At 42.9% G+C, this 25,739-nt stretch overlaps 1 protein-coding gene and 1 pseudogene across 2 annotated transcripts in view; one reads left to right on the top strand and one right to left on the bottom strand.

The window, feature by feature from the left end:
* PSMD11 (proteasome 26S subunit, non-ATPase 11) overlaps positions 1-14,803 on the bottom strand; it is a 39,732-nt gene extending 24,929 nt beyond the window's left edge. For both annotated transcript variants that reach the window (XM_064367693.1, XM_012449255.3), the window contains exons 1-3: positions 14,677-14,803; positions 12,221-12,322; positions 4,315-4,439 (exon numbers count right to left, since the gene is read on the bottom strand). In XM_064367693.1, coding sequence (XP_064223763.1) covers positions 4,315-4,439; positions 12,221-12,322; positions 14,677-14,767 — 318 coding nt within the window. In that variant the 5' untranslated portion in view covers positions 14,768-14,803. The remainder of the gene's footprint in view (positions 1-4,314; positions 4,440-12,220; positions 12,323-14,676) is intronic.
* Positions 14,804-15,553: 750 nt separating this feature from the next.
* Positions 15,554-24,448, top strand: LOC105728045 (nucleotide triphosphate diphosphatase NUDT15-like; annotated as a pseudogene).
* Positions 24,449-25,739: the final 1,291 nt, after the last annotated feature.

The raw sequence follows: 25,739 nt of genomic DNA, 5'->3' as shown, positions 1-25,739 counted from the left end.
AGAGACCTTGAGTTACCTAAACAAATGTAGGAACAACACCCCATGCTTACATCTCAATTCAATAAACTCAGATCTTAATTCAACAAAGTATTTCCTGGCTGGGCATAGTGTCTCATGTCTGTAATCCCAGCACTTTGGGAGGCTGAGTCCAGAGGATCGCTTAAGCCCCGGAGTTCAAGACCAGCCAGAGCAACATGGCAAAATCCCATCTCTACTAAAAATACAAAAAAAGAAAATTAGCCAGAAGTGGTGGTGTGCACCTGTAGTCCCAGCTATTTGGGAGGCTGAAGTGGGAGAATTACTTGAGCCCAGAAGTAGAGGCTGCAGTGAGCTGTGAGCACACCACTGCACATCTATCATAGGGAAGCCACAGCCACAGGCCATACATTCCTTCAACAAATAGGTACGCAGCTTCTTCAAACCAAAGTACTCTAAGTGCTAGGGATATAGCAGTCAACAGGACAAAGTAGATATTACCTTAGTGGAACTTCAGGAGGAAACATGTTAAACAAGAGTTATATTTATATATTTTATATATACACACACATATACATATTTTTTTTTTTGAGACAGAGTCTCACTGTGTTGCCCAGGCTGCAGCGCAGTGTCGCGATCTCGGCTCACTGGAAGCTCTACCACCCCTATTCAAGTGATTCTTGTGCCTCAGTCACCTGAATAGCTGAGATTACAGGCATGGACCTGCTAATTTTTGTAAAACATATTTTTTATGGAAGAAAGCTTTTGATTTACCTACCCCACAAAAAAAATTTTTTTTTTTTTTTTTTTTTGAGACGGAGTTTCGCTCTTGTTACCCAGGCTGGAGTGCAATGGCGCGATCTTGGCTCACCGCAACCTCCGCCTCCTGGGTTCAGGCAATTCTCCTGCCTCAGCCTCCTGAGTAGCTGGGATTACAGGCATGAGCCACCACACCTGGCCCAAAAAAATTTTTTTTTAAAGGAAGCAAAGATAGGGTATTTTAGATAGGGTGATCAAGGAAAGTCTCTGAAGAGGTAAGATGTGAACAAAAACGTGAAACAATGTAAAGAAAAAGCCCCTGATAAGATCAAGCTGACAGCAGTCCATATGTATATAAATATTCCAAGTCCAGACAGTTTGAAGTGTAGAAAAATAAGCCCAGTAATTACAGTCATAAAGAAAGTAAAAGGAGACTAGTATAGTAGATGTGGGCAGTGGTAGCCATGGCTAAGGAATATGAACTGTACTGGGAATGAGGCTCTATGGTACTGCAAGGCATACAGTGCTTCACCTGAGTGAGATGATATTGCAGTAAAGGAGAAAAGGCAAGCGTAAATCAACTGTCAGATGAGGCAGAATAATCAGAAACAGAGCATGTATAAAATATAATGTGAGGCACTGAACGAGTTAAAAACACATTAAAGCCAGGACGGAAAGAGTTCAGAGGTAGAACCTGAGATAAGACTATGGAAGGGAAAGGTAAAGCATGAGGGTCATACAGGACTTGTTCAGCAAACAACCAGGCATACAACATGGCTGACATGTTCGATATGCTTAGTAGAGTACTAGGAGATTAGACTACTGCAGTAGGTTGTATTGTAGAAGGTTGTATTGTAGAAAACCATTACTTATCTAACTCTGCAGCCAATGGAAAGCCACTGAAGGTTTGAGTTATGGGAGAAGAGGAAGAGGAATAAAAAAATTATTAGAGGGCTATTTGGTAAAGTATCTCTGACTACAGTGGAATGAGGCTTTTGCAGTAGTCCAAGTAAAAAATAACCAAACTAGATGGTAGTTGTAAAGAGAGAACAAATACAAAAGAGGTGAAGAAGCAGACACTGAAGGAAGTTGAATTGATAAAGTTTAACAAATGGCTGGATGTTGATGTTGCCCATATTGACTTTAAGGTGCAGGTGAGACAATCTGCATGATTCACAATTTGTTTCAAAACAAGCAAATAACCTATAATCCACAAAAATTACCAAAAGAAGTCTTGCTTAGTAGAATAAGACTCCGGTTCTTGATAAAAGCAAAACTGCTAATCATCAAAAAAAATCAGCCTTAGTCAGGTATAGTGGTGTACATCTGTAATCCTAGCACTTGGGAGGGCAAGGCAGGTGGATCATTTGAGCCCAGGAGTTCAAGACCAGCCTGGGCAACATGGCAAAACCCCATCTCCACAAAAATACAAAAATTAGCCGAGCATGGCAAGTGCATGCCTGTAGTTCCAGCTACTCAGGAGGTTAAGGCAGGAGGATCACCTGACTCCAGGAGGTTGAAGCTGCAGTGAGCTGAGATTGTGCCACTGCACTGCAGCCTGGACAACAGAGCAAGACTGTCTCAAAAAACAAAAACAGACTTTACTAAAACCTAAAATGACACAATGCCTAAAAGTATATCCTTTCACCCTAAAAAAAGGAAGAAAGGTCTCTAGTTTATATAAAGGTAATGTGCAATGAACAATGACAACACACAACCACAGTTAAGGGAGAGCCTAACCAGTCACATGACAAAGGTCAGGGAATCCTAGTAGCCAACTATAACAGAGCACTAAAATGTGACTTGAGTGGATTTCCACATAGGAATAGGAGAAATGACCATTAAACAAATGCACGTCGGACATGGTGGCTCATGCCTGTAATCCCAAAACTTTGGGAGGCCAAGGAGGGTAGATCATCTGAGGACAGGAGTTCAAGACCAGCTTGACCAACATGGTGAAACTCCATCTCTAATAAAATACAAAATAAGCCAGGTGTGGTGGCACATGCCTGTAATCCCAACTACTGGGGAGGCTGAGGCAGGAGAATCCCTTGAACCTGGGAGGTCAAGGTTGCAGTGAGCCAAGATCATGCCATTGCACTCCAGCCTTGGCAACAAGAGCGAAACTCCATCCAAAAAAAAAAAAAATGCAGTTCTATCCACTGAAACAGCTTTAGGTTATGGAGAGGGATAATTTCAGAAACTTCAGTGTGCAAAAAGGAACAGCTTCCACAATTAATTTTTCTGCCCCAAAACTTCCAAGTAATAATTATTAGTCAGTTTCAAATTAACATTTACTAATCAGTCTCTGTTAAGGCACTTTATTTCAAACAAAGGATGGTACCACTGTCATGAGTTTTTAAAGTATAATTTTTTTAAAAAGTCTAATACTCCAAATAACTTTTAATTTATTCATTAAAATAACTGACGCTTGAATTCAAAATAGCCATCTATTTTTAATATACAATCATCAAACATTTTGGCGAGAGACATGAATCTGAAGACTGCTCCACAAATGAACTTTCTACAGATAAAGTTAGTATATAGTGTTTAAATCAGGATTCAAAGAATCATTAAGGCCAGATTTTACAAAAGATATGATTCCCAAGTGGGATGCATGTGTCCTAGGTTTCTGAAATTCCCATTTATTCAATATGCTACCAAGCCCCTTCATACCTTTCATGCCCACAGAGGTGACAGCAAATAATCAGACATATAACCAACTAGCAATTCTGCCCTTACATTATCCGACATTTTATATTTGTTTATTGCCTACCTTCCCCATAAAAAAATATAATTCCCATGACAACAGTGACTGTCTTTTTTCAACTGTATCCCCAGTACTTAAAACATGCCTAACATGTAACAGGCACTCAATGAATACTGATCAATATATCCATAAGAAAGACAAAAACTATATTCTTCTACAAACAGATCCAAGCAATTACAATATACTCTGCTTGAATCTGCCACTTTACAGAATGATGTTTAATTTTGGTATGTGTCTCTTCCTGAATTGCAGAAAATACAGTTACCTTTGAAAAGGTTGGAAAAGATTCAGTGATTACAGAGAAGCACTCTTTAATATAGCTCAGGATCTAGTCTGAACTTGTGGGACACGTACAGGAACACCAGAGTCACTTCTGCACAATGAGACACAAACGGATGGATGTCACCCCTCACTAGAGGCATATATGCAGTACAAAACATGCCAAGAAGGGATACCACAAGACTTAATTAGTGCTCAGAAGGAGCTTTGTGACACAAGATGAAAGGTACCACAGACACAGAAAACATTACAAAGGTGTGGCAATACAATACCTCAAAGACAAGAATCAGTTTGTGACCCTGATGTAATGAGGATTCCAGGGACCACTGACAATCTCCACTTACAAAGCAAAGCATGGAACAGACCCAAAGTATCAAATGCCCTGTAACAAAGAGAAACTGACATGATAAGTCCTGCGCTGTCCTCCCAGCTTTCCTTTCCACATTAGTAGTAAAGTGCAGGCAGGCATTTCTTTCATGGAGACAAACTTTTCTCCATATTGTCTACTTTCTGTCATTAATATCACTTACCTCCTGCCCTGTAGCTGCTTCCATATCAAGAAACAGATCAAGAAGAGATCGGACCAGGCGAGCTGCTTTAGCCTTGCTGATGGAATTCAAGAAGGGTCGCACATACTTCAGGAGTCCCCCAAGCTCTGTATTAAAGGCAATTCAAAAAGAGAAGTAAACATCAACATTTGAAACAAAATACCCATTTAAAAAATTGACCCAATATCATAAAAATCGGTACTTACATCACTGGAATCAGTCTAAATGAAACTTACTAGGAGTTTAAAGCATTCCTATTTCAGTTAGGAAGGTGAATAAGACAAGGAGAAGAAAAAAAAAGCATTCCTAGCAAATAGCAGAGTAGCAAAAATAAGTTAACATTATATACCAAATTTTCATTCTGTTCCCTACTCAGCCACTGGATTACTATGAAGTTCCAGGAAAAGCTCATGTCTCTGCTTCATTTATCCATCTTCATGAAAGATAAACAGCCAAGTTCTCATAATCTCAAAAAGCAGTTTTCTAGAACATGAAATATGCTATGTCCCTGCCACCTTAACAAAATTACTTCCTCACAACCAACAAATTATGATCAGGTTATAGAAGTAATTTTTTTATAATTTCCAAGTCTGCTTCAGCTGTTCCCCTTAAACAGACAGCGGTTTTCTACTCCAGATGCCTTTTTCCTGTCTTTCTGCAGTGCTCCCCAGTTTAGCCTTTCTGCAATATCACTTCCCTGGCTCTCTTCTGAATAAACTTTTCACATAGAAGTTAGAGTGTTTTGCCCTTAAAGTGCTACTGTATCTCTTTTAAATTCCTCATAAATCTTCAAAACCTAAGTCTTACACTATGACTAAAAAAGGTATCCACCATAGAGCATTTCCCCCACTTTATAGAAGAGGGCAGTACACAAACTCTAAAGAAACATCTTTCAAAACAATAAACTACAAAAAAAATAAATAAATAAACTAGAGATATGTTTGTCAAACAGTAAAAATTAGAGGATGTTTCAACTCAACAACTAAGGAGGTATTTCTGGAATGTAGGTTAAAATTACTTCAGTGCCACTGCCTCTTTAATATTCTCCAATTGCAGACTCACCCTCCTGAGAACTCTAATTCAGGGCAAGCAAACCTCACCCTCCAGAGAATGCTAATTCAAGGCCCTGAAATTCTCATCTGCCTGAATAGTCAGAGAATGCATGGGACTGTGTCAGGTACTTAAGAACTTGATATAGAGTCGAAAAGTTCATTTTTCCCTTTCACTCCCCAGTACTGACCTTTGATTCCCAATGTTAAAAACTTTTTGCCATTCTGCCACCTCATTCACCTCTGCACAGACTACGGCATATACTCCTGCTTCCAAGAGATACTTATGCCATAATCCCATCTGAAATGTCTTCCTATCTTTTTAGCCTATACAAATTTTATATATCCTTTCAGGTCCATCAAAGTCCTATTGGGTTTTCCATGCTAACTCCAGTCTAGAGTGATTCTCCCCGTCAAATTCCTTTTGCATTTATTTCAATTATATTATGTAATGATGGCTTTTTTAAAGTAGTCTGGTGAAATGTCCCTTCTCCCACAGAATTTCCTCCTGTGCCTGAACGATTCTAAATGATTTCTAGTCACAGAAATATTCACAAAGCAGCCTATTCCAATGTTGGCCAAATCAAATTATTCCTTTTTGAAACACAAATCTATACCTTCTTTCACATAGTTTTAAATACTTACAGATAATTATTATTTATATCTCCCTAACTTTCCCTTTATCTAAGCTAAACATCTTTGGCTATTTCAATCATTCCTCCAAAGTCCTTATTTCTAGATAACTTAGTTGCTCTCCTCTGAACAAACTCTAACTTGTAAAGGTACTACTTGTGGTATTTTGTGGTACCCAGAAATGAAAACAATGCTCCAGGTAGGGTCTGACAGTAGACCAGGAGGCTTAATTCTCTTGATCTGGCCATCATATGTAACACAAGACAGCGTGTTTTGCTTTTTCTAATACCTCTCTTGGTTCAGACTGAGTTCATTAAAGTCCTTTTTAATAGACTACTGTTGAAACAGGTCATTCCCCCAACCTCTGTTTTGAAAAATACTTTAAGTATATAACTTAATCCTTTTCACAACTGAATTTAATCTTCCTGACTTTGGCAATAACCGTGAATCTTAATTCTGTCTTCTAAATGTACTGAGTCATCTACAAAAATAAGCATGCCTTCTGAATGGCTTTAACCATTGATTCCAGATGCTGACCAGAAAAACAAGGACAGATCCTCATGACATAATGCCTGAAGACTTCCCTTCAGGTTGACAAATGATTCATTTATTAACATGTTTTGGGCCGGGCGCGGTGGCTCAAGCATGTAATCCCAGCACTTTGGGAGGCTGAGGCGGGTGGATCACGAGGTCAAGAGATCGAGACCATCCTGGTCAACATGGTGAAACCCCATCTCTACTAATACAAAAAATTAGCTGGGCATGGTGGCGAGTGCCTGTAATCCTAGCTGCTCAGGAGGCTGAGGCAGGAGAATTGCCTGAACCCAGGAGACGGCGGTTGCGGTGAGCCAAGATCGTGCCATTGCACTCCAGCCTGGGTAACAAGAGCGAAACTCCGTCTCAAAAAAAAAAACCAAAAGACAACATGTTTTGGATAAAGTTATTCAGCCCATTGTAAATTCATAACCTGTACTTGTGATATTAATATTATGGCAAATGTTCAACTATCCTGCTTACATCAGATATATAGTTTATATCATTCCTCTGATCCAGGGACTGGCAAACCTTATCTGTGAAGGACCAGACAGTAAATTTTTTTGGCTTTGCAGGTTATATGGTCTTAGTAGCAGGTCCTGAACTCAGCCAGTCACACACAGTATGGAAACAAATGGGCATGGCTTTGTTCCAATAAAACTTTATTTACAAAAACAGGTGTCATGCAGAACTCTGAAAATCTATGGGTCTGATAAAGCTAACCCAAAAGAGAGAACTAGGCTGGGCATGGTGGTTCACACCTGTAATCCTAGCACTTTGGAAGGCCAAGGCAGGCGGATTGCTTGAGCTCAGGAGTTCAAGACCAGCCTGGGCAACATGGTGAAACCTCCCTCTACAAAAATACAAAAAATTAGCCAGGCATGGTGGTGTGGGCCTGTAGTCCCAGTTACTTGGGGAGCTGAGGCAGGAGCATCACTTGATCCCAGGAGGTCGAGGCTGCATTGAGCCAAGATCGTGCCACTGCACTCCAGCTTGGGTGACAAACTGAGACTCTGTCTCAAAAAAACAAAACAAAGCAAAAAAAGAGAGAACTAAGATAAGTTTGGAATAATTTATTAACAATAAATCCACTGTTTTAAGAAATTACTATCTCCTTATCAAATAATCTGTCCTAGAACTCTACCACTGATGACCATGTATAGTGTCTATTCTTTATTTTGCTTCAATGTACACCACACAGTGAATACATCTATTCTTTGCATTACCCTCTTGAAAGGTAGAATAACATTTGCCCATCCTCAGTTTCCTTATACCTCTTCATGATTTTTCTCAGAATATATGGCTCTATAGTTATAAGTGTTAGAACTATTTTTTGATAATAAAAGAAACTGTTAGAGTCTAAAGACCTGAACTTATTTACAGAGATTATTGGCTCTGTCTTCTTTCACCTACCATTAATTCTCTCTTTCTGCTGTTATTTCTATTTTTTTCACTTTGAAAAATCATTTTCCTTCCTAGAAAAGGCAGAGGTGAAACATGAGCTAAGCAGTCTGCCTTTTTCTCTAACACCTGCTAGCATTACAATATTTTCTCTAAGCACTGTTATTCTTCTTACCCTAAGAGAGAAGCAAATGATCTCTTAGTTGTCCCCCTGCTTTTCTTTCTTTTTTTGTCTTTTTTTTTTTTTTTTTTTTTTGAGAAACAGCATCACTCAGTCACCCAGGCTGTAGTACAATGGTGCAATTGTGGCTCACTGCAGCCTTGACCTCCCAAGCTCAAGTGATCCTCCTGCCTCTGTTTCCCAAGTACCTGGGACCACAGGCACACACCACCACACCTCGCCAATTTCTTAATTTTTTTGTAGACATGGGGTCAACCTATGTTACCCATGCTGCTTCAAAAAAAATTTTAATAGAGATAGGGTCTCGCTATGTGGTGCAAACTGGTCTCTAACTCCCAGCTTCAAGCAATCCTCCCACCTCAGCTTCCCAAAGTGCTGGGATTACAGGTGTGAGCCACTGTGCCCAGCTGCCATTTTTCAAAAGACTCAGTTCGTCTTCTGTTTGAGTCTACTACTGTTTTATATTCATTCTTGTTTATACTTCCTGTTTCTTTCTATATTCACACATACTGAGTTAATTTTTTTTCAAGTCCTATAAAATCATACTGACTTCTTCCTATTCTTACTGGGATTATTTGTAATTATATGACCAGAATTTCCTTGTTAGAACCTCACAGAAGTTAGCTGAGCACAGTGGCTCATGCCTATAATCCCAGCACTTTGAGAGGCCGAGGCAGGTGGATCACTTGAGGTCAGGAGTTCGAGATCAGCCTGGCCAACATGGTGAAACTTCATCTCTACTGAAAAAAAAAAAAATAGCCGTGCATGGTGGCTCACAACTGTAGTCCAAGCTACTTGGGAGGCTGAGGTATGAGAATCGCTTGAAACCAGGAGGCAGAGATTGCAGTGAGCCAAGATCACACCACTGAACTCTAGCCTGGGCAACAAGAGTGAGACTTGGTCTCAAAAAAAAGGCTGGGCTCGGTGGCTCATGCCTATAATCACAACACTTTGGGAGGCCAAGGTGGGTGATCATTTGAGGTCAGGAGCCCAAGACCAGCTTGGCCAACATGGTGAAACCCCGCCTCTACTAAAAACACAAAAATTAGCCAGGCGTGGTAGTGGGTGCCTGTAGTTCCAGCTACTTGGGAGGTTAAGGCAGGAGAATCACTTGAACCTGAGAGGTTGAGCCCAGATCGCACCACTGCACTCCAGCCTGGGCAACAGGGCAAGACTCTAAAGACTCTGTTTCAAAAAAAAAAAAGAACGAACGAACGAACAAACCTCACAGAACTCAACAGATTCCTTTTAAAAGTTTTAGGCTATGAAATATGCAAATCCTGAGCCTAGGCATCATGTCTGATGATGCTCAACACTACTTGCAACCACAATTATACATCAGACATTGTTTTATTCAGTAATCCCCAAGTGATTGTTGTTGGCCAGGGATTCTATCTTAAATTTTTGAGTAGAATACTTAGCACAATGCTATGCATATATTAAATGCATAAAAAACAAAACTGAAGATTAATGGAACAGACATATTTTCTGTTCTCAAGGAGCAAACAATACAAACCTCTTTATCACTAATAGCAAAGGCAGATAAATATATGTAGGCCCCAAGCATTCCTTAGAGTTCCCATTGTGTATATCTATACTCATCAAACTTTCTTAGAAAACAATAAGTAACATAGAAATGTTTTTGAAAGTTCTTGCCGGGTGCGGTGGCTCACGCCTGTAATCCTAGCACTTTGGGAGGCTGAGGTGGGTGGATCACCTGAGGTCAGGAGTTCAAAACCAGCCTGGCCGTCATGGTGAAACCCCATCTTTAAAAAAAAAAAAGTTAGTTCTTATAATTCATCTATTAAATTCTAACAGGTTTAGCAGTACACTTCTAAACTTCTCAGGTATTGGGTCATAAGGCAGGAAGGGCAAGAAATAAGGGAAGAATACATAAAAAATAGGAATTTCAAGCAAAACAATAACATTTTGGATGAAAATTACTGAAGTGTTGACTATATACCATACACTTGTTCTTAATTCATACCACTGGAGAAAAGTAGAAATTTGGATATTGCAACAAAAAAATATTTTTTTTGAGATGGGGTCTTGCTCTGTCACTCAGGCTGGAGCACAGCAGTGTGATTACAGCTCACTATAGCCTCAACCTCCTTGGCTCAAGCAATCCTCCCCCCTCAGCCTCCAGAGTAGCTGGGGACTACAGGCAAGTAACATCACACTCAGCTAAGTTTTCTATTTTTTGTAGAGACAGGGTCTCACTATCTTGCCAGAGCTGGTCGCAAATTCCTGGGCTCAGGGAATCCTCCTGCCTCAGCCTGCCAAAGTGCTGGGATTATAGGCATGAGCCACAACACCTGGCTAACAACAAAAAAAACTTTCACATCACTTCAGTTGGCTTTATAATTCAGAAAAATTATTAATTATATTTTGCATGAAGTAACTGTCAAAACTGTTTTGGAAACCCCCCCAAGCTCAAATTAACTGACAGACAATGGAATCCATATGTATGTTAAATAGAAGGGAAGTTAGCCTAAGATGAAAAGACACCACACACCAGTGATCATTTGTAAGTAGACAATTAAAGGAAAGCAACAGCCATGATGTCATGTGGCTATATGAGCTCTGAAGTAGGACTACACGGGTTCAAATCCTAAGTCTACCAGTTATTAGTTGAACAAGCTTGGGTAGATTATTTAACTTTTCTGTGCTAAGTATCCTCATGTGTAAAACAGATAACAATACCTACTTCAAGTTGTTTTGAGGATTCAAGCAAGTTAAACCATGTATGTGTTTAAAAGAGTAACTAGTTGGCCAGGTGCAGTGGTTCACACCTGTAATCTCATCATTTTGGGAGGCTGAGGCAGGTAGGTCACCTGAGGTCAAGAGTTCGGGACCAGCCTGACCAACACGGTGAAACCTTGCCTCTACTAAAAAAAAACAACACAAAATTAGTCGGGCATAGTGGCACATGTCTGCAATCCTAGCTACTAGGGAGGCTAAGGTAGAAGAATCACTTGAAACTGGGAGGCAGAGGTTGCAGGGAGCCAAGATCACACAATCTGTACTCCAGACTGGGCAATAAGAGCAAAACTCCGTCTCAAAAAAAATTTTTAAAAAACAACAAAAAAAAGAGTAACTAGTTCATAGCACTCAAAAACCATTACGTACGGTTCTTCTAATAGCTACTTAATGATGTCTTCAGCAAGATATAAGGCCCCCGTAAACATATCCTCACAATTTCATATATCTTTATTCAATTCTATAGACTGAGCTTAATAATTAATAAATCAGTTGTCTTTAATTGAAAAAAAAAAACCTTTAGCTCTCAAGTTCAAGAAGTTGTGCTAGCTAACCCCCATCATTCTCTTGAACAACATAATTTTAGGGAAAATAATTCATGAGGTCACTTACCAGAGCTTAATTCATTCTAATCAAACATGTTCTAAATTCATTTTAAACTTGACAAAAATCACCCATTTTAAGTTTAAACAGATTCCTCTATAAATACTATTATCACTTTACCAATGAAAGGTCCTTCCTGGTCAAAAGGACTCTCTTCTCATTCCAAGGACACACCCATCATCAGACTATTATGTCAAATGTAATCAGTCAATGGTTCAATTACAACTAGAATGTTTGAGCAAAGATGTGCCCAAAGTCCTAGGTACGATTGGAGAAGTCTTGGGAAGGCTATATTTAATGTCTTACTCATTCTCATTCTTAATTAGCAGAAGAAAAAAAAAAACAGTGAGTCACTTGGATACAAACTCCCTGGTCATTTTTAAATCAGGTGCTTAAGATGCTATCTATCTTAAATACATCAGAGTTGCTCAGTGAAATTATTGAAGACTGTTGCTGCCTCTATGTAAGGGAATACAGTGAGAATTCAAAAACCAGAAACAAATCAGAGATCACTATATCCCAACAAAAATAAGACGGTCACTCATTTGCAAAACAAAACTGCCATGAAAGAACTGAGTTTAAAGACCACTTAATTTTCTGCTAAAAAAAAGTTGCCAAGAAAATAAAGCTGAATTCAGTTTATGGATGGAGCCCCATGATTCTTCACTCCAGTAAAAGACAGGAATTTCATTCACTATTTGAGGTACAATCCATGTGTAGCACTTACCTGCAGCTTGTCCAGTCTTCGCCAGGAGAGATCCCAGTTCCAGGATGCTCTGCTCTTTGACTTGCACTGCCTCCTCATCGTTTTCTTGAATGTCACGCTTCACTGGGAGAGAAAAACGCAAACCCTCTTTAAATTCTGACCAAAAAATGAAGACTGAAGGAAATTCACCCTCATAAGACCCAATACAAACTCATATTTACCAAAAGACAAATTCCAGAGAGTAAAAAAAAACCTCTAAGCCAGGAAAAAAAAAAAACGATCATGTATACGTAGGACATGCTCCATGTAAATCATAAAAAAAAAAAAAAAAAGGATTCTTCTCTTTTGATTTTAAATGTGCCTCTTTATTCTATCCACTAGAATTTTGCTTATCTACATACACTGAGTTTCTGTTGTGGTTAAAGCAAAATTAAAACAAAACAAATCCTTCATACTTATGGTGCCAAGATCCATGCTAGTCACTATGTTATGTGAAGATATTAAACATGCCTGTCGTTTGTGCCACTAACTAAAATCAAATGACCAAGTTATTGATGACTGTAAGTCAAAAGCCTTTCAATAAACTTTAGGTCTGTGCAAAGCCTCAGCTGATGGATGTGTTAGAGATAAGCAGTTCTATAAAGCCATTCAAGAAAAACAACTCTCAAAGCCCCAGTGTGATCCTGCACAGCTACACTTAGGAGAGACTGCTGTTTTTTAATGCATTGAGGTCTGTGAAAAGAACTTTGGGCTATCTGTCCTATTTTCAACAGTTAATAACTATTTTAACATTCAAACATGGAATAGTCTCTCCAAGTTTGTAGTGATCATCACTAGTTACTACTACTCTTACAAAGCATCATGACTTGACAAAAACCAAGATTTTGATACTCCATGACGGAGTCCAGAAAAAGTAAGACCATCAATCATCATGCCTCAAGCTTGCTCTAACAGTGAAGTTTTCAGGGAACTCTCCCCTAGTATAATGGGCAAACAGGAAATACTCTAATTGTAATGTTTAACATAATTTCTACTTTATGAAAGCCAAAACATTAGGCACCTAGGCACAGAACATTAAAATTCATGCTCCTCACATAAGTTTAAGCGTACCCAGAATAAAATACACAAGGAACGGTGACTGAGATGACTCCGGTTCCGTAAAAGTAACGGACCTAAGTCAAGATCAGAACTTTTAAAATGAAACACCTTTTACTAATATAATTCATTCAAAGATACATCTTGAAGCCCACCTCCTCTCCTTCTCTAGTATCCCCAATGACAAAGTATCAGGATCTTGTCATTGTCCTTTCTCCGTGCAGGTCTGGAACACCAAAATTCAACACACTAAATAAGTCACATGCCAACATCTTGCAAGTCCAACATACAGGTGCACTCTCATACTACTTGTTGAGCCAATTCAAATCATCTCAAGCTACACTAAAAAGATCCCATCACATGCGGTGAAGAGCTAGTCCATGCCCTAACTGAATCCTTTATAAGTGAACATTAAAGTCTTCCTCTGTCATCACAAATTTCTGTTCACACTTGAATCCCAATAGAAAGCTGCCGGAAGCGACCGGCTGGGATTCTCATTTCAGTTTTCCTGTTGTGTGCAGGTGTAGACCATCATACAGTGTTAAGAAAAATTTCTTTAATTTTTCCGGCAACATGCAGCCGACCCGTTGCAAAGCATTCCCTGAACTCCGCGGCTGACAACTAACTCCCTTAACTCACTTCCAACCCCTCTACAGCGAGTCTGAAAAGATTAGTCATCTCCTGTAGCCGGGCGGTCCCGCTCCAACACCTCACTCTTACACTCTACACAGCGCAGATGAGCGTCTCGGCCACCTCCACAAACCAAATGCCAATCTGAGTTGTGTGTCACCCCTGCATTTCTCACATTCTGAAAGAGACCCTCCTCTAGTGGAGACTTCCGCCGTGGGGCTGGGCGGGGAGAGGTAGCAGCTCCCCGCGTCCCGTGGAAGGAAACTCCTAGAGAAGAGCAAGCGCTCGCGCTCCCACCCGGAGCAGGCTGTGCTGATTACAACGGCGGGAAATGCCCGTCCTGAGCTGGTTTCGCCAAGGCCTTTGAACTAGACACTCTAGGACCAGTCCGTGACAAGCTCGCAGCCCGGCACTGCTCCGGGTCCCAGACCAGCTCGTGCGGGCCAGAGCCGGGGACGAGGCTAGGGACGGGTGGGGGCCCAGCTCGGCCCATTCTCCCACCCCACGCTGAGCCCCCCGTGAGTCAGCAGCCGGCAAGGGAACCCGGGGGCTGCTTCAAGGCCTCCCACAAGAGTGGGACCCGGGGGGCTCCGGGGAGATCCGAGCGGCCTGCGCCCCCGGCCCGGCCCCCCTCACACACACAGTGAGTCAGCAGCACCACAGCCGACTAGCCGAGCCCCTCTCCGCTGCCACCGACCGACAGAAGCCGAGCTGGGCCGGCAGGGCCGGGGAGGCGGCGCGGCGACCTTTACCGATGGAGTGGAGGATGTCGATGGAGGCCTCCCGGTCGGTGCTGAGTAGAGACTGGGCTCTCTGGAACTCCACCACCGCCGCCGCCGCCATCTTACCGCTCTCACACCGTCCCCGGCCACGGCCGCCGACGCCGGAAACACACACCCGGAAAGCCCGCCCTCGAGTCCATCCGCCCGTAGCTCCTGCGGCTCCGTTTCCAGAGAACCCCGGGAGTTGTAGTCTCTCCGCCGGGCGCGGGCTGAGGGGTGGGAAGGGCAGGAGTGCCTCGCAGGTGGGCTGCAAGCTCCATAGCGCCGCCTAGCGGGAGGGCGGCGAGGAAAAGAGGCGGTGCCCCGCAGGGGGAGCCCAAGGTCGGTCCCCGCCCACCCCAAAAGAGGCTTCTTGATTCTGGCCCCTCTCGCGCACCCTTGAGAGGGGTTCTTGAGTACCTGGCTAGGTGTTCAGTCACAGCTGTGTGGCTTTTTTTTGCAGCTTCCACGATTTAACCATTCATTCAGGGCGATACGTGACCTTATAAAGTGCTCGCTATGTGGCAAACAAAGAATGCTACCATTTGAAGCGTTCCAGTGTCTGTAGCCTGTGCGCCGCACACACGCTTTCCAGGCTTGACTCCCACAGCATGCTAGCCGAGCAGGAGGGCAGACCCGCCAGGGCCGGAGAAAATGGTCCTTCCCACGCGCCCGTTTCACCGTGGGACAGCGCTAGACGTGATGAAGTGAAACATCACCTGTGCTCCATTCACGCCACAAACACCTCTTGGGAATCCACAGAAGACTCACCCAGCACCCCAGCACAAAAACACAAAAAGAAGAAAAATTGAATTTTTCTTCCCAGTATCTTCAGTCCCTTCAACTAAAGTCAGAGATATCAGTGAAGATGTCGTGTGGACAGAAAAATGACATTCTATCAGACCTCTTAGGGTTGAACTTAAGGAAGGTGCTAAAAGGGTACAAAGACAATTCAATATAAGGAAGACCTTTCTCTAGGTGATGACAATCCGAAACTGGAAAGTCCTGTCCCATAAAGGGACCCGTAGGCTGGGCTCGGTGGCTCACGCCTGTAATCCCAGCACTTTGGGAGGCGGAGGCGGGAGGATCACCTGAGGTCGGGAGTTCGAGACCAGTCTGACCAACATGGAGAAACCCCGTCTCTACTAAAAATATAAAATTAGCCAAGCGTGGTGTCACATGCCTGTAATCCCAGCTACTTGGGAGGCTGAGGCAGGAGAATCGCTTGAACCCAGGAGGCGAAGTTTGCAGTGAGCCGAGATCATGCCATTGTACTTCAGCCTGGGCAAAAACAGCTAAACTCCGTCTCAAAAAAATAAAAGGACCCGTAAAGGGGACTAACATTGCACACTTTCCTCTGTAAATGAATTAGGCCATTAATATTCATCTGCTTTTATTCTCCCAAAAATGTTCCGTGAAGAAGATATTTACTCCCCTTTAATATGGGAGGAAACAGGGGATTTGAGTTATTTGATGAAGCTCAAATCGTGATTGAGAGAACTGAGAGCTGCCGGTTAGGGAATGCCTTCCTAATTCCTGGGTGTGTTCACATGAAGAGTAGATGACATCTCAAGTTGTTGTAAACAGGACTCATGACTTTGATGGAGAGTTGGATTAAATGTCTTCTGGCAGGGTGAGGTGGCTCACGCCTGTAACCCCAGAACTTTGGGAGGCCAATGCGGGCAGATCATTTGAGCCCAGGAGTTCGACACCAGCCTGGGCAACACAGAGAGACCCCTGATTCTACTAAAAATACAAAAATTAGCCGGAGATGGTGGTGGTGCACCTTGCAGTCTCAGCTCCGTGGGAGGCTTTAGAAGAAATCATAGGAAGCTGGGCACGGCGGCTCACGCTTGTAATCCCAGCACTTTGGGAGGGCGAGGTGGGCGGATCACCAGGTCAGGAGATCAAGACCATCCTGGTCAACATAGTGAAACCCTGTCTCTACTAAAAATACAAAAAAATTAGCTGGGCGTGGTGGCACACGCCTGTAGTCCCAGCTACTCTGGAGGCTGAGTCAGGAGAATTGCTTTAATCCAGGAGGTGGAGCTTCCAATAAGCCGAGATCGCACCAATGCACTACAGCCTGGACGACAGTGCAAGACTCCACCTCAAAAAAAAAAAAAGAAGAAATCATAGGAGAGGATAGAGTGCTGGCCTCACTACAAAGAGGGGGTACTATAAAAACAGTGGACACAAATCTTTTCAGCACCAGGGACCAGTTTTGTGGGAGACAATTTTTCCATGGATGTGGGGAAAAGGGATGGTTTTGGGATAAAACTTCCACCTCAGATCATTAGGCATTAGATTTTCATAAGGAGCACGCTATCTAGATCCCTGGCATGCTCAGTTCACAATAGGGTTTGCCTCCTGTGAGAATCTAATGCTTCAGGTAATCTGACAAGGAGTGGAGCTCAGGCGATAATGCTGGCTCCCCAGCCGCTCACCTCCTGCTGTGGAGCCTGGTTCCTAACAGACCACTGACTGGTAGCCGTCCACAGCCCAGGGTTGTGGACCCTTGCTGTAAAAGACTAGGAGTGTCTGCCAGATCTTTCTCCCAAGCTAGTAACTCTTGCTGACTGTGGAAACATGAGCCCATCCCTGTGTGATCACCATGGGGAAAGTTTTGAGGTGAACTAGACATGTCTCTTGAGGAGTTTGGCATTTGTGCACATTCATGAAGATGATCACCCACTTCTAGCCTACCGAATTCTGAATTAGGAAAGCTGGCTGGCATACTCTACAACAAGACAAGGAGAGAGGGCAGCAGTGGGGTAGCTTCCACTCCCTGTGTTTGACATGGCAAGGTTCTTAAGGACCAAGTGGATGCCAAAAAGGTAGATCATCCGGGACCTTCTTAAAGAGACCTACTCAGTAGGGCCATATGCTAGTGTGAGAAGACCCAGCAATAAGAGGCTGGAAGTGTAGACTTCAGGAGGCAGTCACTGATGGGAGTCTTGAGGTCCACAGATAGAGCCTCCAAAGAACACAAGAACACATAAATACTCCCAACAAGAAAGAACCAGCACCTGGGTCTCTGCCTCTGATGTCAATAGTCATGAAGAGAGGAGACCTTGACTTCTTTTAATTCCACCTACTTCTCTGCTCTCACCAAAACTTCCTCTACCCTGGAGGAGACCCAGAAATAGCAGAGTGAGAGAATGGAGAATGAAAAGAGTGAAACTGTAAACCAAACACAAATTTTCAACTGCCTGAGACTTAGGGGAGAAGCTTTAAATTAGATCTGAAATTAAAAGTTTTTATTTAAACTAGACTAGACTTTCAATCATTATAAATGACATAAAAGATTTAGGGGCTGGGCGTGGTGGCTCATGCCTTTAATCTCAGCACGTTCGAAGGCCAAGGTGAGCGGATTACCTGAGGTCAGGAGTTTGAGACCAGCCTGGCCAACATGACAAAATCCGTCTCTACTAAAAGTACAAAATAATCCTGTAATCCTAGCTACCTAGGAGGCTGAGACAGGAGAAGTGCCTGAACCCAGGAGGCGGAGGTTGCAGTGAGCCGAGATTATACCACTGCACTCCAGCCTGGGTGACGGAGCAGGACTCCGCCTCAAAAAAAAAAAAAAAGAGATTTAGGAGATTTGCCCACAGCATCTCCAGGGGAAAGGAAGAAAAATCCAATATTTGCCTTTGAGTAGGCTAGCCACTTAGTAGCTGATAACTTTAACATGTTTCTTAATTTTTCTGATCTTTGGTTTTCTCATCTATAAAGCAGGGAAAATAAAATCTATCTCACTGCCTGTAATTCCAGCACTTTGGAAGGTCATCTTCATTACATAACACTGAGACTCTATATTACAGGGATCGCAAACTACTGCTCAGTAGTCACCTGTCATTGACTGCATCCATAGCTTAACAATCTCCCTAATGTAAGTATTACCGAAATGAAAGTCACTCAATGAAATTCTCAACTAAATCACTTTGCCCCTTACACACTTTACTCAGCTAAACCCCCCCGCCTTTTTTTTTTTTTTTTTTTGGTCTCAGACATGCCACATTCCTTCTCACTTCAAAGCCTTCATATTTGCCCCTCAAAAGTTTCAGCACAAAGGTCATTTCCACAAAGAGGTCTTCTGTATCCCATTAAGTAATCTCTTATGCCTTCAGTCCAGTAACCATCATATCACTCTATTTCCTTCCTAGTGCTTAAGACAGTCTGTGATTTTATTACATCAATTTTAAATGTTTTTAATTTTCATTTAATTTTAATTTATAAATTTTTATTTATTTATTTTTAATTTTAAGTTGTTTAGAGACAGGCCGGGCGCAGTGGCTCATGCCTGTAACCCCAGCACTTTGGGAGGCCAAGGTGGGCAAATCACCTGAGGTCGGGAGTTCAAAACTAGCCTGGCCAACATGACAAAACCCCATCTCTACTAAAAGTACAAAAATTAGCTGGTCATGATGGCAGGCGCCTGTGACCCCAGCTACTCCAGAGGCTGAGGCAGGAAAATCAGTTGAACCCAGGAGGCAGAGGGTGCAGTGAGCCAAGATGGTGCCGCTCCAGCCTGGGTGACAGAGCAAGACTCCATCTCAAACAAACAAACCAAAAAAAAGGTTTTTAGAGACAGAGTCATGCTCTGTGGCCTAGGCTGGAGAGCAGTGGCATGATCAGAGCTCACTGCAGCCTTGAACTACTGGGCTCAAGTGATCCTCCTGCCTCAGCCTCCTGAGTAGCTGGGACTACAGGCATGCACCACTATGCTCGGCTGATTTTTTTTAACAGACAAGATCTTGCTATGTTGCCCAGGCTGGTCTCAAACTCCTAGCCTCAAAGGATTCCCCCCACCTCAACCTCCCAAAGTGCTGGAATGACAGGCATGAGCCACTGTGCCCGGCCTATTTCACTTGTTTAAATCTCATCTCCCTCCAAAAGGTTGCAGGTCTATGCTATAGAAAATGAGAATAGAGGCCAAGCGCTGTGGCTCACACCTATAATCACAGCACTTTGGGAGGCCAAGGCAGGCAGATTACCTGAGTCGGGGATTCGAGACCAGCCTGACCATCATGGAGAAAACCCCGTCTTTACTAAAAATACAAAATTAGCCAAGCATCATTGTGGGTCTCTGTAATCTCAGCTACTCCGGAGGCTGAGGCAGGAGAATCACTTGAACCCTGGAGATGGAGGTTGCGGTGAGCCGAGATGGCAGCATTGCACTCCAGCCTGGGCAACAAGAGCGAAACTTCGTCTCAAAAAAAAAAAAGAAAATGAGCACAGAATTTGAAGTCAGACACAGAAGGAGCTCAATCTTCACTCTGCTACCAACAAACAGTCAAATTACTTAAACTGTCTGATACAAAGTTTGATCATCAGTAAAACTACTTTAAAAATCTACTTCACTTGATGTGTACAACAGTGTAAATGTTTTTAATGCCACGGAACTGGTTTTTTTTGTTTGTTTCTTTCTTTTTTTTGTTTTTTTTGAGACAGAGTCTCACTCTGCCACCCAGGCTGGAGTGCAGTGGTAAGATCTTGGCTCATTACAACCTTTCCCACCCAGGTTCAAGTGATTCTCCTGCCTCAGTCTCCTGAGTAGCTGGGACTACTCAGGCATGCGCCACCACACTCCGTTAATTTTTGTATTTTTAGTAAAGAAATGGTTTCACTATGTTGGCCAGGCTGGTCATGAACTCTTGACCTCAAGTGATCTGCCCACCTCAGCCTCCCAAAATGCTGGGATTACATGAGCCACTGAACCTGGCCAGAACTGTATAATTTTAAATGGCTAAAATGGTTAATTTGATGTTATTTACATTTTGCCACAATTTAAAAAATTTACTTCAGAGATTTGTTGGCATTTAATTTTTTTTTTTTTTAAGACACAGGGTCTTGCTGTGTTGCCAAGGCAAGACTCAAACTCCTGGATTCAAGCCATCCTCCTGTCTTAGTCTCCCAAGTAGCTGGAACTACTGGTAAACACCACCATGCCCAGCTTTGAAGTTTAAATTTTTAAAGACACTAGAACACTTCAGCGCTATGATTGACTTGTATAAGTATTCAATCCATGACAGTTATTAAAATTGTAATTAAGTTGCTGATTAAATTAGCTGATTAGCACCCCCTACTCCCCTTCCTCAGGGAGCCCAGTTGGAGGGCTAAATGAATCTTTAATAAGTCATTTTCATAGTAATAGAGTGGTGATCAATTGTCAGTTCTATTTCTCATCTTTTTTTCTTTCTTTTTTTTTTTTGGAGACAGAGTTTCATTCTTGTTGACTGAGCTGATGTGGAATGGCACGATCTCGGCTCACCACAACCTCCACCTCCCAGGTTTAAGTGATTTTCCTGCCTCAGCCTCCCAAGTAGCTGGGATTACATATACCCACCACCACACCCCACTATTTTTGTATATTTAGTAGAGACGGGGTTTCTCCATGTTGATCAGGCTGGTCTCCAACTCCCAACCTCAGGTGAGTCACCTGCCTCAGCCTCCCAAAGTGCTGGGATTACAGGCATGAGCCATTGTGCTCAGCCTTTAATAGGTAATTTTTATAGTAATAGAGTGGTGATCAATTGTCAATTCTATTTCCCATTTTAGGCTTCCTCATCCTCAGTCTTGCCTCCCTCCTCACCCTGTCATGCTTTTTCTTGTCCTCAGACAACCCCAAACACGCTACTAATCCCTATGCTACCCTATATTCCAAAACAATTTCTTTTTTCTATATAACTCTTAATTGTTCACTGAGCTTTCTAAACATTTTGTATCTCAAAGTTGAGCAAATAGAGGAATACTATGATGTACTATCCTGCTAATAAAAGAACATATGCTCCTCCTTCTCTTCTCTCTCCTACCGTATTGTTACTAGAAAAAGGAGTCTTGGTGCAGACCCAAGAGAAGGTTCTTGGGTCTCACACAAGAAGAATTCAAGGAGAATCAGAGTGCAGTGAGAAGAGATAGTTTATTGAAAGCTACCTCATTATAGAATAGAGTGTGATTGAGATAGTTTATTGAAAGCCACCTCATTATAGAATAGAGCGTTTTCAGAAAGCAAGTGGAGGAATGCACAGTCTTTAAGTTTTTCTTGTATAAGGATCTTGTCTAGGCCGGGCGCGGTGGCTCACGCCTATAATCCCAGCACTTTGGGAGGCCGAGGTGGATGGATCACGAAGTCAAGAGATCGAGGCCATCCTGGTCAACAAGATGAAACCCCGTCTCTACTAAAAATACAAAAATTAGCTGGGCATGGTGGTGCGTGCCTGTAATCCCAGCTACTCGGGAGGCTGAGGCAGGAGAATTGCTTGAACCCAGGAGGCGGAGGTTGCAGTGAGCCGAGATAGCACCATTGCTCTCCAGTCTGGGTAACAACAGTGAAACTCTGTCTCAAAAAAAAAAAAAAAAAAGGATCTTGTCTATACAAAGACTAAACTAAGCTGTGCTTATGTGCAGATGGGCAGACAGCATGACCAGATTTATTATGGTATTGATTTAAAGAAACCTATCCTTGACATTCTACTGTGTGAGTACATCAAAGCATAAGTATCTTGAAAAAAGCATGATTATCTTGAAAGCAAATCTTGTTATGGGTATTGGGACATCTGGACTTTCTGTTTTTGTAGAAGTCTGTCCTTGCAGGTAATCTTTAGGCTCTTTCCTCAACTATAAAGATCTTATGACCTTGGGTCATCACTAGCAAGGAATATGCCTTGCTAGTTTTAAGATGAAGTTGGCAGGGCACGGAGGCTCATGCCTGTAATCCCAGTACTTTGGGAGGCTGAGCTGCATGGCTCACGAGGTCAGGAGATTGAGACTATCCTGGCCAAGATAGTGAAACCAACGCCATCTCTACTAAATTTTGTAAAAATACAAAAATTAGCCAGGCATGGTGGCAGGCACCTATAATCTCAGCTACTTGGGAGGCTGAGGCAGGACAATTGCTTGAACCCGGGAGGTGGAGGTTGCAGTGAGCCGAGATCATGCCACTGCACTCTAGTCTGGGCAACAAAGCAAGACTCCATCTCAAAATAAATAAATAAATAAAACATGGAGTTCATTAGCTGGGTGCGGTGGATCACGCCTGTAATCCCACCACTTTGAGAGGCCAAGGTGGGCAGATCACCTGAGGTCAGGAGTTCGAGACCAGCCAGGTCAACATGGCAAAACCCTGTCTCTACTAAAAGGACAAAAATTAGCTAGGAGTGGTGGCAGGCGCCTGTAATACCAGCTACTCAGAAGGCTGAGGCAGGAAAATATCTTGAATCCGGGAGGAGGAGGTTGCAGTTAGCTGAGATCACACCACTGCACTCCAGCCTGGGCAACAGAGCAAGACTCTACCTCAAAAAAAAAAAAAAAGATGGAGTTGATTTTAAAATGGCCTGACTCTGGCTCTCCTAGGCTCCTGCTTCCCTAACACTTATGACAAGGAGTTAAGGTTGCACTAGTGCTGACTCCATAACTCTACACATTCATTGCCAGTCAAGCTCTAGAGAGGGGGAAAAATACTAAAAAAACAAGGAAAATATACATTATATTTTTATCTTTTTTTTTTTTTTTTTTTTTTTTTGAGATGGAGTTTTGCTCTTGTTACCCTGAGTAGCTGGGATTACAGGCACGCGCCACCATGCCCAGCTAATTTTTTGTATTTTTAGTAGAGACAGGGTTTCACCATGTTGACCAGGATGGTCTTGATCTCTTGACCTCGTGATCCACCCGCCTCGGCCTCCCAACGTGCTGGGATTACAGGCGTGAGCCACTGCACCCGACCCTGTTTGTTTTGTTTTGTTTTGTTTTGTTTGTTTTGTTTTGTTTTCCAGACAGAGTCTCGCTGTGTTGTCCAGGCTGGAGTGCAATGGCACAATCTCGGCTCACTGCAACCTCTGCCTCCTGGGTTCAAGTGATTCTCTGGTCTCAGTCTCCTGAGCAGCTGGTACTACAAGCACACACCGCCACGCCTAATTTTTGTTTGTTTGAGATTAAGTCTCACGCTGTTGCCCAGCCTGGAGTGCAATGGTGCAATCTTGGCTCACTGCAACCTCCGCCTCTCAAGTTCAAGCTTTTCTCCTGCCTCAGCCTCCCGAGTAGCTGGGATTACAGGCGTGTGCCACCACATCTGGCTAATTTTTGTATTTTTAGTAGAGACGGGGTTTCACCATGTTGGTCAGGCTGGTCTCCAACTCCTGACCTCGTGATCTGCCAGCCTTGGCCTCCCAAAGTGCTGGGATTACAGGCGTGAGCCATCACGTCCGGTCCATTCACTAAACTTTAGTGTTAATCAAATTAAAACATATTTTTTGGTTCTCCTGCATACTGTGACACCCAGCACGGAGCCGCAGGGGTGTCCGTCCGGAGTCGGAGTCGTGGTGACCAGCTGCAAGTATTTGCATTGCGTCCTCCTGGGGAAGAGGAAAGGGTCTTTTGGAGCCGGCAGTTTCCAGCTCCCTGGGGGTCATTTGGAGTTTCGTGAGAGCTGGGAAGAATGTGCTCGAAGGGAAACGTGGGAAGAAGCTCTTCACCTGAAAAATATAAGCTTTGCCTCAGTTGTAACTTCTTTCATTGGGAAGGAAAATTACCATTATGTTACTATATTAATGAAAGGAGAAGTGGACGTGACTCATGATTCAGAAAGAACCAAAGAATGTAGAGCCTGAAAAAAATGAAAGTTGGGAGTGGGTTCCCTGGGAAGAATTTCCTCCACTAGACCAGCTTTTCTGGGCCCTGTGTTCTTTTAAAGAACAAGGCTATGATCCATTTAAAGAAGATCTGAACCATCTATCTGGTAGGATGCAAAGGAAATCATTTCTAGGGGGCTGAGAAGATTTCTTGATTTCTTTTTTTTTTTTTTTTTTTTTGAGATGGAGTTTCGCTCTTGTGCCCAGGCTGGAGTGCAATGGTGCGATCTCGGCTCACCGCAACCTCCGCCTCCTGGGTTCAGGCAATTCTCCTGCCTCAGCCTCCTGAGTAGCTGGGATTACAGGCACGCGCCACCATGCCCAGCTAATTTTTTGTAATTTTAGTAGAGACAGGGTTTCACCATGTTGACCAGGATGGTCTCGATCTCTTGATCTCGTGATCCACCCGCCTCGGCCTCCCAAAGTGCTGGGATTACAGGCATGAGCCACCGCGTCCGGCTCTTGATTTTCTTTAAAAGACAAAAACAAGATCGGGTTAGAGAATGAAAAATACCTCCATTTCGGAACAACTCCATTTTATCTATAAAAGTTCTTGTGATCACCAGTTTATTTCCAGTCTCTTGATGTACCCACCACCCTTTCAGCCAGTACTTGAGAACATATTTTTGAAATATGTAATTGAATTGTATTTCAGACACAGAATATATGATGAATAATGATATTATTTATGGGTAATCTGCTTTCCATGTTTATCTATGACATTTACTGTGCAGTTTGTCATTATTAGCTTGCATGGAATAGGATGCTGTCGAATTTGCCTTAGTGTTCTGTTCAAATAGAAATCCAAATTCAAATATTGTAGTTTAGATTCAAACACAGTATGCCTGTTGCAAAATTTACCAAGTTTGTTGATTTACCTCTTTTATTTAAAAAACTTGGGTGGGGGTAATATATTATGACAGTCTTTGAAACTTACAGGGAATAGGACAGGCCATTAGGGTGCATTTCCCAAGTTTCCAATTGAGAACCTAAACCAAGAGAAGTGACACAAACCATCTAATATCCTACCATTAGCAGGCTGTGAGAGTGATTTCTCACTTACTCTCTGTCGCCAGGCTGGAGTGCAGTGGCCCAGTCTTGGCTCACTGCAACCTCCGCCTCCTGGGTTAAGGCAGTTCTCCTGCCTCAGTCTCCTGAGTAGCTGGGATTATAGGTGCACCACCTTGCCCAGCTAAGGATGGTCTCCATCTCCTAACCTCATGATCTGCCCACCTCAGCCTCCCAAAGTGCTGGGATTACAGGTGTGAGCCACCACGCCCGACTCTCACTTACTGTCTCTGAGGCCCAGGGTCCTTATGTGTAAAATGAGGAGATTCATCTAGAGCAGTAGTTCTCAAAGTATTGTCTGGGGGTCCTCAAGAGCCTTTCAAGAGTATTCTAGGTAAAAACTATTTTTATAATACT

This window comes from Aotus nancymaae, unplaced genomic scaffold (genome assembly GCF_030222135.1).
Source record: "Aotus nancymaae isolate 86718 unplaced genomic scaffold, 86718_ANA_hifiasm-v0.15.2.pri h1tg000072l, whole genome shotgun sequence".
Taxonomy (NCBI): domain Eukaryota; kingdom Metazoa; phylum Chordata; class Mammalia; order Primates; family Aotidae; genus Aotus; species Aotus nancymaae.
This window is presented reverse-complemented; position numbering and strand designations above follow the sequence as displayed.